The 13967-nt window shown below is 35.3% G+C and overlaps 1 protein-coding gene across 2 annotated transcripts in view; it reads left to right on the plus strand.

The window, feature by feature from the left end:
* MARCHF6 (membrane associated ring-CH-type finger 6) overlaps nucleotides 1-13967 on the plus strand; it is a 43465-nt gene that overhangs the window by 14781 nt on the left and 14717 nt on the right. For both annotated transcript variants that reach the window (XM_066186145.1, XM_066186134.1), the window contains exons 6-16: nucleotides 884-1052; nucleotides 2389-2581; nucleotides 2878-2939; nucleotides 4893-4925; nucleotides 5458-5509; nucleotides 8768-8826; nucleotides 9439-9519; nucleotides 10719-10787; nucleotides 10906-10980; nucleotides 11829-11963; nucleotides 12463-12582. In XM_066186145.1, coding sequence (XP_066042242.1) covers nucleotides 884-1052; nucleotides 2389-2581; nucleotides 2878-2939; nucleotides 4893-4925; nucleotides 5458-5509; nucleotides 8768-8826; nucleotides 9439-9519; nucleotides 10719-10787; nucleotides 10906-10980; nucleotides 11829-11963; nucleotides 12463-12582 — 1048 coding nt within the window. The remainder of the gene's footprint in view (nucleotides 1-883; nucleotides 1053-2388; nucleotides 2582-2877; nucleotides 2940-4892; nucleotides 4926-5457; nucleotides 5510-8767; nucleotides 8827-9438; nucleotides 9520-10718; nucleotides 10788-10905; nucleotides 10981-11828; nucleotides 11964-12462; nucleotides 12583-13967) is intronic.

Below are 13967 nucleotides of genomic sequence, written 5' to 3' on the forward strand. Positions count from 1 at the left end.
GAGAAATCAGGTCAAGTTGTGTTTAACTAATTTTCATTATTGGAGAGAGATGCTTGTTTCAGTCTAAAAACAGTATATTTACTGTTATCTCTGTAGTGTAGATTCCATTTTTTATTTTTTGGAGAAGAATCTGAAACAATTGAACCTAGAGCACTTCATATCTATTACAGTCTAGGGAGAAAATAAGGGACTCACTATATGTCAGATTTTAATGGTGTGTGAAACTGTGTTTTGACGTTTATTTCTTTGGCAGAGTCAATTACAGTAGTTTCTTGTGTCTTCTTTTCATTTTGGATTTCGTGTCCCCATGGTATTCACTGTGCTGTGCAGGCACAAGTGTGCAGCTTCAAGGGGGACCAGACAAATGCTTCTTTGGAGATGGTAGAGTACTATGGTGCCATGTTTCTTATTTATTTTTAAGAATATACTGTAGTTTTCCAAGGAGGTACCTGAAATTAGGGATGAGACTTGCTTAAGGTGATTTAAGTACCTCTTGCATTGCATGAAACCCTAGTTTTGGTTGGCTGTCTGAACTTTGCTTTGCTGCTGCTATACAGTTATCTATGACCTGATTGATTAAGATTCTTAAAGTATAAGGATACATCTGAGGTAAAATGCTACCTGAAATGTAGAGCAGTTGAAGGGAAACCCTACAGTTCCATTCTTCTGGTTCAGGTAGCTCAGCAGATAAAATGCTTAGGTGGACTGGATATTTTACATTTAGCCATTTAAGTAAACCTGTTATTATATCAAACCATTTACTTAGTGACTGTCGTGTTTCCTTTGCTGTTCTGGAAGATTGTTTTTTTCTGAACTAGTCTTTAGTCTTACCAGCAAAATATTGTTTTCATTAATCCTTTTTTTTTTTTTTTTTTTTAAACAGGGAGAACTTACTGGCTGACTGTTTGCAGGGCTGTTTTGTGGTGACGTGCACTCTGTGTGCATTTATCAGCCTTGTGTGGTTACGTGAGCAGATTGTCCATGGAGGAGCGCCACAGTGGCTGGAACAAAATCAACAACAACCACTCAATGGTGTTGGTCAACAAAATGAGGTGAAACTTACTGCTCATTAGTTCACAATTAATTTAGAAAATGTGGTTCTGGGAGTAAAGTAATGTTATTTTACTTCAGGGTGTCTTTATTTGTTAGCAGCAGTTGAACACTTTTTCCTGTATAAACTCAGTGACACCACTGTTATGTTTTTGAAGTTGTTTTATTGTGTAGCATTGCATAGGTTCTTATTACTGTAGCTTTACCATTTTTAATTTTATTCACATAAAGGGAAATTCTCAGTCATAGTCAATGAAGATGCAGCTTGCTTTTATTTTGTCTTTTTCATAAGTATGCAAGTAGTTCATGAAGTAATAATTCACTGTTCTCAAAGCAATTGGAAATTTTGTTGACACCACTGAAGCTGCAGCTTCTCTGCCCTTCTCTCCCTCCCAACACACACTTGTGCACTTCTTCATTGCTTTCAGGAGCCTCTTGAGTGGAAGAAGTTACCATATAAGCAATCCATGCATAGGGAAAAAATAAGTCAAAATGTTGGGTTTTTTTTGGTAAATGTAAAAGTTTTTAAAAGACAGAGATTCTTATCTTGATGACTGACTTGCATTGGCCTTGAATTGTCATCTTTCTAATACAATGATAGTTGCCATGAGAGAGTTTCTCTCTGTTAAGCGCTGGTGAGACCACATCTGGAGTGCTGTATCCAGTTTTAGGTCCCCCAGTACAAAAGAGGTATGCACAGACTGGAGTGGGAGCCAACAGAAATGATTAAAGGACTGGAACATCTGACATGATGAGAGGCTCAGAGAACTGGAATTGTTTAGTTTGAAAATAAGAATGCTCAGAGTGGACCTTATCAGTCTGTATAAATGCCTAATGGGGGGCTGTAAAGAAGACAGAACCAGAGCTGTCCTGCTGGTATTGAGTGACAGCACCATAGGCAGTAGGCTTAAATTAAAACCCAGGAAATTCCATTTAGATTTAAAAAAAAAAAAAAAAAAAAGGTGGGTTTTGGCTTTTTTTCTTTTTTTATGTACTACTGTGATCAACTACTGGAACAGGTTGCTCAGAGAGGTTGTCAAGTTTTCACTCGGGAGAAGGTGGCTCAAAAGCCAAGTGGAAACAGCCCTGATCCTGACATAGCTGACCCTGGGGTTGGCTAGATGATCTCTAGAGGCTGTTTCCTACCTCGGCTATTCTTTAGAGTTATCTGAATGTTTCTTTTCCTGATTTTAAAGGTTTAGTGGTCCCAAGTGTAATTCTTATATGGAAAATACATTATTGACTTCTTTTAATATTGTTCCATTTCATACATATACAAGGTAAAAGCGTGAAGAGAGCTTGATCAATTTACCCAAGTACTGAATCCTGTTTCTGCAGGCTCAGGCTGCTGTGAATGGAGGAGTTGAAAATGCTGTGCTTGATCAACCTGCTAATGCAGCTGCTGAGAATGTAGTTGTAGGTGAGAACCCTGAAATTCAAGAGGAACAAGTAGATGAAGAAGAGGAAGATAATGAAGATGAAGAGGATGCTGTAGTAGAAGATGCAGCAGATGCAAACAATGGAGCACAAGGTAACAGGTGACTCAAAACATTAATGTTCTAGTTCATATTAAATATAAATTAATTGAACATAAAACTGTCGTAATTGAAGGAAGCTGTGTAAATTCCCACTTTGGCTTATTCATCTTGGCTTTGCAAATTTCATGTATTTTAAGTGCTGAAGCATCTGCTTGCTGAAAAGCTGCCAGCAGTTACAAGATGAATATTATGCACTCAAGTATATTTGTTCAGTTAGAACATAGCATGGAGTGGTTGTATCTTGTTTTGAGTGATCTAACAGCTGTAAAAATGGCCATTGTCTCCTCAGATGACATGAACTGGAATGCTTTGGAATGGGATCGAGCAGCAGAAGAGCTTACTTGGGAGCGAGTGAGTAAGAATCATTTTCTTGAATTTAATAATTCAGGCTCATACTTGAAATGATTTGTAGTATTGCTATGTTAAAATGCATTTGGTATAGATTTGGAAATCATTCTTTTGTAAGAGCTGTTAGTAACCTGTAAAAGTTGTTAAATTATAAACAAAATGTTATTATGTTACTTCTTAACCACCAAAGAAAGCATTTCTTTGATTTTAAGTATAGCAGCAGCTTGTAAGTATAAAGTATAGTAGCAGTTTAAACATGTTAGTAGTCTTTTCTGAAGTCTTCCACTTGGTGAGGGGTAGAACTGACTTGCAGCTTGCTTTGAGGACCCTGGGCCAGATTAGGGATGCACAGATGTTGCATTAGATGTAGTTTAATGCTTAATTTTTGTATTCATGAAAGCATTAGACCAAAGAAAAGAGAAATGGAAGTTTAGGTTTCTTTGCAAAACGCAAATGTGTTTCTCTAAAAATGATGGAGCGTTTTACATGTAACATGGTTTCTGTATTGTTTATGGATCATAAATTCCATAACTAGAGCATGACATGCATGTACACTGTAATCACGAAGTAGTGTAGAGACTCGAGAACTAGGTTTTTGTAGCCAGTCTAGAAGTAGCCAACATCTGAGTTTAAAGGTAACCACATGCCGCAAAATCTGCCTGATGGTAGGTGCAGCAGCTTCATGTGATTTACCAACATCCCTACTAGGCGGTGGTATAGCTGTTGCCTCGATTGCAGGGTAGCAGAAATACAGTTTTCATCATGAGTGGCACATCTTGATATTTGTTTTGTATCTACTGAAGGCTTCTTAGTGTGTTTTAAAAGATATTTCAGGATAAAGGAAATTAATTTCATAAATTCAGGTTCCTGAACCATCTTGTTGTTTATTTCAGGATGAAAGTGTTGTATTTCTGATCCAAATTTATTTGCTAGAAAGTGCTGATGTATTCCTAACTGATGATATTTTATTGTCTCTCCATGAATATAGAAGTCAGTTTCAGCATGCTCTCATAGCCACTTCCAATGCTATGCACTAATATAGGCAATAGATGTGTAGTTGACATTTAATATGAAAATTGGGGTAGGCTCTTCTGTTATATCATCCTGTAAAAATACCATGCGAGTTTTCTGAATTTTCCAGCATTTTTGCATCTTGGTTTGATTTGTAAAATATGTGCAACTCTTATATCTTGGAACTTAGTGCAAAGTCGTCATACAAAAGAGCCTTGAACGTGGAACTTTACAGCAGTAATTGTGGAGTAGGAGTGTCTGGATTGGAATAGTAAGATACACTCAAAGTGGGGGGGAAAGGAGATTTTTCTTTAATAGATGCTTTGTTGGCTGCTCTGTGGATGCTTCCCATACCAGCTGTGCTAAGTGATGAAGAATTTGTTTCCCATCTTCCCTAGCTCTAAAACAATTGTGTTCAAAAGTTAATAACATACAGTGTAGCAAGTTATCCTGTTAGTAGTTGCTTTTATGTATCAAGGGTAAAATACTAACTTTCCTTAGTGCCCCATAAACTGATCTTTTGCAAGTAGGATGAAACAGAAATTTGCCCTTGTATTTAAATATTGAGTTGATTAAACATGTACATAAATAGCCATTCAATCACTGCAATATTTTGTAAATACAAAATCTTTGTCAAAGTCTTCAAAAACTTGGAGAGAAACAGCTTATAAATTAATTGATTATATGTTTGGTTTGACACATATCAATACATATGTGTTCAGATACTCCACATGTATATCACTGCCTTTGAACACCTGAGTTTACTGTGTTAAATGAGAACTTAGTTTGTCTCTTTATCTAAGAATTTATGTCCTGGTACTGTTGGGTGGGCCATAAAAAAAGCTTTTGACTGTATTGGACAATAAAGGTCGATACCAAAGAGGCTTATTTTATATTAAAGTTGCTTCGTTTTTCTGATAAGTAAAATTTACTTTTCCTTCACAGATGCTTGGACTTGATGGATCTCTGGTTTTCTTAGTAAGTGCAGTCCTGCTTTTCAAGAATTTCTGCAGAGGGATTATTTTTAAGTTCCTGTATTTTTTAATATAGATAATTGTGTCTGGGTTACTTATTTTCATATCATATATATTGTTTTTAAAAGAGTTTAATATAATGTCATGTTCAAGCAAACTGCTTTTTTTTTAGCAGTTTCACAAATTATAGTGGGGGGTATGTGTGTGTGGCATAAAAGTGGAATTTCTTAAAAGATGTAGATAACTTTGAATCACTCCACTGTAATTAAAAACTAGACCTTTTAAAGAGCACACACTGAAAATATGTATCTGTTCTAAACTTATGTTTTGCTCTTTGATATAATTAAAATGCTGTTCTCATTCAGACACATTTTATTTGTCCTAATACCACCATTCTGACATGAGATGTGCAAGTTCTGGTGATAATAGACTGTTGAAATAAGAAGTTGAGATATAAAAGTCAAGTCACTTAGTTAAAAGACTGACATTTATGTGCTGTTTTCTTGTCATTCCTCTTTCCCCCATGCTCCTTACAGGAACATGTCTTTTGGGTGGTGTCTTTAAATACGCTGTTCATACTTGTCTTTGGTAAGTATTGTTTGCGCTCAGGTTTTAAAATGATCCTTCTTTGTGAAGTGATAGTGCAGGTCAGTTTTAAGGCTGTTCTAGAGAAAGGAAGATGTGACATCTAAAAATAGAAACAAAAATTAACTGGCAATATGAATAACAAATACTTACTATTTTCTAGTTTTGTCATTTAAATTTCTTTAAGTGAACAGATTTAAAATAAGAAACCTAGCAGTACCTTAACCATGTCAACCAAAGTGTTGCCTTTTTCCCAACCTGGAAATGAAACTCGAGATAATATTAGTAAGGAGGTAATGTAGACGGGGATCTCTATTTGAAGGCCTTCAGAGGCAGTTATGGAAAGATGTACACAAAAGCCCACATCCCCCAGGGATGAGTACATTTTTATAGGTTTTAGGAAATTAACGTAATTGACGAAACCACCAATTAAGAGGACAAGTGATGATGCAATTCCCCCCAGGTCAAGCCCCTTCTCTGGAGCCCCCCCCCCCCCCCCCCCTCCCCCCTTAGCATTAGCTGTACTTTGTCCATGAAAATGTATCTCGAAGAGTTGTTCTCAGCCGTGGTTCCCAGGAAGAGCCAAGATAGGATGGGGGCCTTGTACCCCCAGGGCTTGGAGTTCTGGAATTTGTTTTGTCTTTCTGCTTAGGGAAAGACCATGGAAAAGTACTGGGAAAGCTAGCCACCAATACAATAGGTGACAGAGTTACAAATATATGTATGAAGAACAGAGAAAACACATAAAAGGAAAAAAGGCAAAACCCAAACAGCATCAAAAGCATAGAAAATAATATTTTTTTCTACTATTGTTAAATTAAAGGAGGAATCTCACAGAATTTAATTTGTGAGGAAATGCAGTACTTTGTGGAATGGCTAAGACTTTCTTCTCTCTTTATAGTTTTCACTTGATAAAGTTATATCACTTTTTCCATTAAGAATTCATTCGTGGAGCTCAAATTGGAAGGGAGGGAGGTTATGCAAGAATGTAGCATTTTAGTGACAAAATGAAGCATATTATATACTTCAGGAGATGCCAGACAAAAATACAACATTTCACTTGCTCTGAATGAACAGTTTAGAAAAGAATTTATGTTGCTTTGGTGTTTTTTCAGTGGCCTTTCTTGGCAGAAGGGTTTGAGGTTGAAAAACTGAATTTGTACCGTAGATGAGTCTTTACAGACAAAGTAAAGCTCCCAACACAGAACCAGTGATCTGAGCATCTAGATACTGAAACAGAACAGCAAATCCAAAGGAAATAAACATGCCTACATTGTATGTTTTATTCGCAAGAAATTGCAACTGTTCTAAAATAAGAGTTGGAAAACGCTTGAATTATTTCTTTCTGATTATTGCTCTAATTTAATCTGTAGTTATCAGAAGTTAATTAGGTTTTATAGCTACGATAATATGTAAGCTTTTTTAGTAAGTAGATAATAACCATGAAATTTCTAAACCATAGATTAAAAGTCAGTAATAAGTAGTAAGGATAGTTAATGAGGTTTTCATATAGAAATATTTTCAGTAGCTGCCTTGTCAAGTGGGAAACTCAAAAACAGAGAAGAGAATAACTTTCCTAAGCAAGGAGGAAGTCTGGAAATTTAATATGTGACTCTCAAGCCTATTTCTAGTGTCTTATCCATTAAGTAATACTGCTTAATTTACAACTGCCAAATCTCTAGTAATTTGTAATTACAGTACTTGTGAGTTCAGATTTCACAGGAGGTACTTTATAAAAGCTAAAACAGAGCAAAAGCATTTGTAACCTTAATTAGTAGTCCAGAAATTCTCCTTGGACAAATTAATTAATTTCAATTTAATTAATATTTTCTTTAGCTCATTCTAGTACTCACAGAGGGGTTTGTACTCCTTTGTGCTTTTTTTTTTTAAGGAATCTATTAGAAAATCTCTTTTAAATAAAGTTATTTAAAAAACATAATAAACTGTGCACTATGTTCTCATAAAATGTCAAAAATGCAACTTTTAAGTCATTAGTCTGATATCTGTAGAAGCTGTGAGTGTGATCTTTTTCATCTCACTTTTCTTTCTCTTTTTCTTACTGGGCAGGGAGACCTCACTTCCTCCCTTTATCTTTTATATGTTTGTTCTTCCCAGTAACTGCTGATTTTCCTAAAAGAAACATAAATTTAAACTTCCCTTATAATTGATTAGTGTAATATGAGTCCTGCTAAATCTTTTCCTGTAGGTTTTGTTTTTTTGCTTTTTTGTTTTTGTTTGTTTGTTTGTTTTGTTTACTTCTTGGGTTTTGGAGTTGGGATTTTTTAATATGTTGGTCATACAGAAATGTGGAGAGAGAAAATCATCACACTTTTAATTTGAGGGAATGTTTAGTCTGTAATAGTTCCCATAGTGGACTACCATGATGCAGTGAAGACAGTACAGGTGCAAATAAAAGTTTGCCATTTCTGCAGCCCCTTCACTTTATACTGATGCCCTCTGCTCCTACAAAAGTTTGATGTTGAATTCTGTAGTCCTTAGTAACTTGGTTAGTTAGAAGACAACAGAATGAGATAAAATAACTTTAAAAATTTGATTTTGTTGCAAATATGCAGGTTTTCGAAAATGGGGAAGTGCTGTGTTTTCTAGTGCATTTCCCCTGAAACCTCAGAATTGTCAGGAGTGAGTTCTCAGGAATGATGAACAGTTTTTAGTATATTAATTCAAAGTAAGACTTTTCAGTTGCTCCTCATCATTTCACTGGGTGTCATCTTTCTCCCCCTCCTCTTCCCTTTGCAAATTTTGGTGGGGCTTGGATTTTTCACAATATTTTAAGTATTCTTAAAAATTAAAGCACTAGAACTGAAGCCTTGCTAAAGCAAGTCCCATCTCACCAGGCTGTAAAATGGCTATTGAAGTCTTTTAGTGCATGGGAAAGAATGAATATACAGCATGAGTTCCTACAACAGTCTGAGACAGATACCAGCCTAGTACATAATACTGAGAAATTGAATTGGTTTACACACTGCAAGAGGAAGTAAGAAGGAGAAGACTATCCTCTTATTCTCTATAGTTTTATATTGGTTTAGTCCTTAAGTGCAAATTCTGATCTGATTTTCAGTGTTTGTAAAATTACAGAAATCTAACACTTGCAAATATTTGCGCAGAAATTAATTTTTGTACTTTTTTGATAAAACTTACGAGAAGCAGAATAATACCATGTTACAATATTCATCCTGCAAATAAGGCTCCATTTAGCAGTTTTCATGGCCTTTTTTTCTCCTTTCTGCTTACATTATACAGCATTTTGTCCATACCACATTGGTCACTTCTCCATTGTTGGCCTCGGCTTTGAGGAATATGTGAGTACTGTGTTATAATTTCAAAATGAAAAAGAAATTACCACTGTTTATTCAATCACAGTATTTTTGTAGCATCTTCCCACTTCTATTTGTGTTTGCAAAAGTAACTTGGAGTATGGTCTTCTTACTGGTCCTTCAACCTTTTTGAATTATTTTGAATGATTAAAAATGTCCCACTCTTTTCCACTTCCTCCATTATTTACATCTCAAGTGAGGTTTCTTGCTGTTTGTAGAAACTGTGTGTGTCTTCAGGGGTTTTTTAACAGCCTCTTGTTCCTTGTGTACATTTTTAACTTGTGTACTAATTTTCATAGTGGATGATAATAAATAGGGGAAACTAGGGAATGACTGAAACAGTGTAAGGTGACACTTTTTGTTTCATATATTGAGATTGTTTTGAGTTAGAAGAAAGTAGTTGTAATGTAAATGTAAACATTATATATTTTTGATTAAGATAAAAATAGTAGTAGATTATTAAAATGTGTAAAAACTAGAGGAACTTGGCATTCTTCTTGAAGAGTTGAAATTTGGAATTTATCTTAATTACATAAAAAGGAGATGTAATTTTCAAAGAGACTGATAAACTTTCCCCTTTTTTCCTCTTTGCTCCAGGTCCAAGCATCTCACTTTGAAGGCCTGATTACAACTATAGTGGGATATGTTCTTCTAGCAGTGACTCTAATTGTTTGTCATGTATCCTTTTGTCAGTAGTTACCTGGTTCAGATTTACATGAGAATAATTTTTCTGGCTGTGCTTTGAGGAGGTGCAGACAAGATGCAGGTGCAGTTAACTCACCATTTTTCTCTGCTCTTTTGGTGAAATTAGAAGGAAAGGTCTCTTCTGTTCTCTTGGATGTTTAGAAATTGTCAGTGTCACTGCCTGCTTTCAAATACTTGCACATGCTTAACAACACGTCAAAGGCTTTTATGCTTGCTTGAAGGTCTGTCTGAGGAGAAGAGTGTAGAATCATTTTTTCCTCACTGTCCCTATGACTCTGCTGTGGACTGTAGTTGAAACAAAGGGATTATAAAAGGAGGGATTATGAAAATATGGGAGATATGATGGGAAATGTATTCAAATATTTTTGATCCTGTCAGATTTTTTGAGTATGAATTATTTTAATTTCTTTGTTATGTCTCTGAACTACAGAGAGTTTGCAGAAAGAATTTCATTCTCATTTTATTACTTTTTTAGAGAAAACCACTTTCTCTTAGTTGTAGAAAATAAAGTCCCAGAAGCTGGAAGGATTTATTTGGTCACAAGACAACTGCGTTCCAGCTGCATGTTTTTTTACATCAGCTTCAATTTGAAAGAATATACATTTGTTACCAGTTTTCTGTTCAAAAGTACACGAAGTTAACATCGCCTTTCTACATCAGTAGACTAATGTGTGGTGCAGGTGTAAAACATTAGTAGATTAGCATGTAGGTTTTGCCTCCTAAAAAAAAACTCCCAAAACAAACTCTCAAAGTGCAATATCCATCCAACTTTTATTGGAAAAGGTGAGAATTTGGTTTAGACAGCAGAAGAGGGAAAGCTACTATTTAAAGCAGGTCTTCAGTTTTTAAACTTACTTGTTTGTGGCAGATGTTTTCAGAGACAACTCTGTTTCTTGAGAAAACTTCTGCTTGCTTAATTTAAGAAGGGTTGTGTTATTAATAATTATTTACTTTAGACACATGCTTGGGAGTGTTACCCAGCACACCAGATTGTGACTTCCGGAGTCATAGCCAATTTTGAAAATAGAGCCCTGATAAAACACATACTTACTATTCCATTTTTCTCTTTTAAAAAATTTCTAGTTGCTAAAAGCAACACAGTACAGTGTTTGATATTAATTAGACTGTTACAAAGTGTTTTCTGGTGTTATTTTCTTGACAAAGCTATTCAGGGTTTGGCAGCACTTGTTAAGTTCCAGCGATCACGTCGTTTACTGGGAGTTTGCTATATTGTTGTCAAGGTAATCCTAATTTTTTGTGTGGGGGAAAAAAAAACCCTCTCAATTTAAATTGACAATTTCATTTTCTTAGCAATTTTTGTTAAATTAGTGAGATGTTATTTTCTCTCTTTTCCTAAAGGTTTCTTTGTTAGTGGTGGTTGAAATTGGTGTGTTTCCTCTCATCTGTGGCTGGTGGTTGGATATATGCTCCTTGGTAAGAACTAAAACAAATGCCCTAAAATCTTTTGTAACAGTGTTTATATTTGAACCAAAAAAAAAAACCAAGTTCTGATGAGAAGAGAGTTGTAAATACGAGTTAGACAGCATTCTTTTGTTTCCATAAACAGCATTTCCAGAGGGAGTGGGTTTTTTAGGTACTGCCTAATGCTAATTTTGGGGATTTTTATGTTATTAAATACAAATTAACATGCTGTTGCTAAAATAACAAGATCCTAATCCTTTTTAGTGCAGTTACAAGACCACTGTTGATAATGAGCTTACTTATAGGCAAACTTGTGCACTAAATAAATCTGTGCACGTAGGCATCTTATGTGAAATGGTAATGACTTCATATTTTAAGTTGTTCAGCCTCTTTCTGTTGTGGAAAAAATCCTTGCTGCACTTGCTTGAAATTGAGGACAGTTTTTTTGTCCTGAAAAATTGAGTGATAAATTTGAAAAGGACAAAGTTAGTTTTTTCCAGCCTTAGTAGAAATAGAATTTTACTTAGGAATTATTTACTTCCTTCATAGGGCCACTTTATTTGAATTTATTTCAATTGATTTGAATTTACGTATTTATAACCTGTGTAGAGTCTGTTAGTGATTGAGTTGACGTATTTCTTCTTCCTGTCAGAAGAAATAAATTGATCAGAAACTGATCTTTATTTGCTGTTCTTATCATAAATGATCCCTTTTTTCTCTTATTAAATGGTGTATTTAAGTGTTGAAGCAAACATTTAAATTATGCTTAGTAGTATATGTGAACTAGAGTAAACAAAATTAGTAGTTGTGGATGTTTGCCAAACTTTATTCATATTTGTTTACTACTTACCTTCTTCTAGGAGATGTTCGATGCCACCCTGAAAGACAGAGAATTGAGCTTTCAGTCTGCCCCAGGCACCACCATGTTTCTGCACTGGTTGGTTGGAATGGTTTATGTCTTCTATTTTGCATCCTTCATCCTTTTGCTAAGAGAGGTGAGTCTCTCTGAATATGATTGGTATGTAACACAGTTGGAAGCTTACATAGAGAACTGTTAAATCTTTCTTATGTGGGTATTGCTGCTACCATTTTTTGTGTGTATATTAGATTCAGTTTTATGTAAAAAGGCTACACTGGTACTTACTCCAATGGAAAAATCATGATTTTGAGTATATTTTACTTAGACACTTTTGTTTTACCAGTTGATGTTAAAAAGATCTGAGTGTTACCTTCAAATTAACTCAAATTGGTTTAAGTTGTTTAAGATCAATCAGTACTTGAAAATTAAGTGTTTGGTTATAGGTTCTCTCTAGATATCTCTGTATTTATCTCTGTTAAAATTCTTTCTTCTATTTCTGTGCTATTTTGGTGAATCTTGTTCAACTAATATCCTATCCCTATTATGATTATTTTCTGCAGCAGTGTTGTTCAAAATGAAAAATAAATACAAAGATAATATTCTCCTCATGTATTGTTTTCTATTTCCTACTTCAGGTATTGAGACCTGGTGTCTTATGGTTTCTCAGGAATTTGAATGATCCAGACTTCAATCCTGTGCAGGAAATGATTCACTTGCCCATCTATAGACATCTCAGGAGGTTTATCTTATCAGTGGTAAGGATTTATCTGAAAGATAACTTTATTTGGAAAGAAAGCTTCATATGCTGGCTTTCATATACAGTACTGTGTCTTTAAAGAAAAACATTTTCACCATGGAAGTGAACTGGTACCTGGAACAGGTTGCCAACAGAATCTGCATCTTTCAATACTCAAACTCAACTGGATAAGGTTCTGAGCGGCCTGATGTATCTGGGTCTGCTCAGAGCAGGGCTTTGGGGAGAGTTGGTTGGACTTTAGAAGTCTCATCTAAACCAAGTATCTTATGCGAAGTCACAGAAAATGTTTGTGTATTCAGAAAACAACTGTTTATTATTATGAATACTTGAAATTGTGTAACTTCCATGATGCCCTGAGTTATTGCAGTAACCATTGTATGTCCAGTTCAGCCAAAATAGTGCAGCAGGGAAGAGTAAATTTCTAGCTAAATTTTGGATTGGATTCTGCTGCTCTAGCCAGTGGTGTCTGTTTCCAGATTGTCATTGTAAGATACTGAAAACAATGAGAGTTTTTTCCCTGTACATGTTTGTCTGAGGTTTGCTGAGCAGGCAGTCAAACAAGGGTCGCAGACTCTCTTTGACATAAATGTCACGTGAACTGTGTAAACTGACACACCAGAAACATTGATGTATTGTATCAATCAAAGCACACCTGAAGTGCTTTGAGCAGTGAAAGCTCTGAGAAATCCTGGTTCTATTAGAGTGCCCTTCAGTACCTGAGTGGAATTGACCTTCCCACCTTTCCGAGTGTTTTATCCTTGGATAATTGTAATTCTTCTGATGCCTGAAATTTTGTGGTATGTCAGGTGGATCAAATACAAGGAAAGATGTACTGGTTGCTCATAGTCTCACTTATGTTGTCACACTGTGTTGGAATGGGCAGTTACTTGAACTAAACCTTTTGATTTGCTCAGCTGATTAATTCAGAACTCTCACTAGCCTTGTGCTAAACTATGGGATCCAGAATGGTAATCATTTACCATTTCAAAGAAGAAATCACGAGCTTTCAAGCTCTGTTTATTTCTATGTATTTTAAAGAAAAGTCTTGTGTATGACAGAAACTAATCATTTTCAGGAAGAATGGGATTCAGTTTTTCTTTTTGACATAAACACAATTTTTTTTTTCACATTTTTAGTGTCTAGTGGTGCATTTATATGAAATGTAAGAATGTGTTTAAAATGTACTTAATTTTTCATCTGGTTCCTTAAGGAAATAGGATTCATAAAAGTGTATTGTCTTGAGGCACTTGATGTCCCCTGCTGCATTTTGGTCTTTCAGTCAATTTGAAATGTGAGGAAATAGGAACTGAAAGGTCTTCTGACGCTTCAGCAAGTTGCTTTTAAAGTCAGCCACTTGGAAAAGAGAGGAATACAAAATAAGTA

Source organism: Chamaea fasciata, unplaced genomic scaffold (genome assembly GCF_029207755.1).
Source record: "Chamaea fasciata isolate MVZ Bird 193981 ecotype frontalis unplaced genomic scaffold, bChaFas1.0.hap1 SCAF_1, whole genome shotgun sequence".
Lineage (NCBI taxonomy): Eukaryota > Metazoa > Chordata > Aves > Passeriformes > Sylviidae > Chamaea > Chamaea fasciata.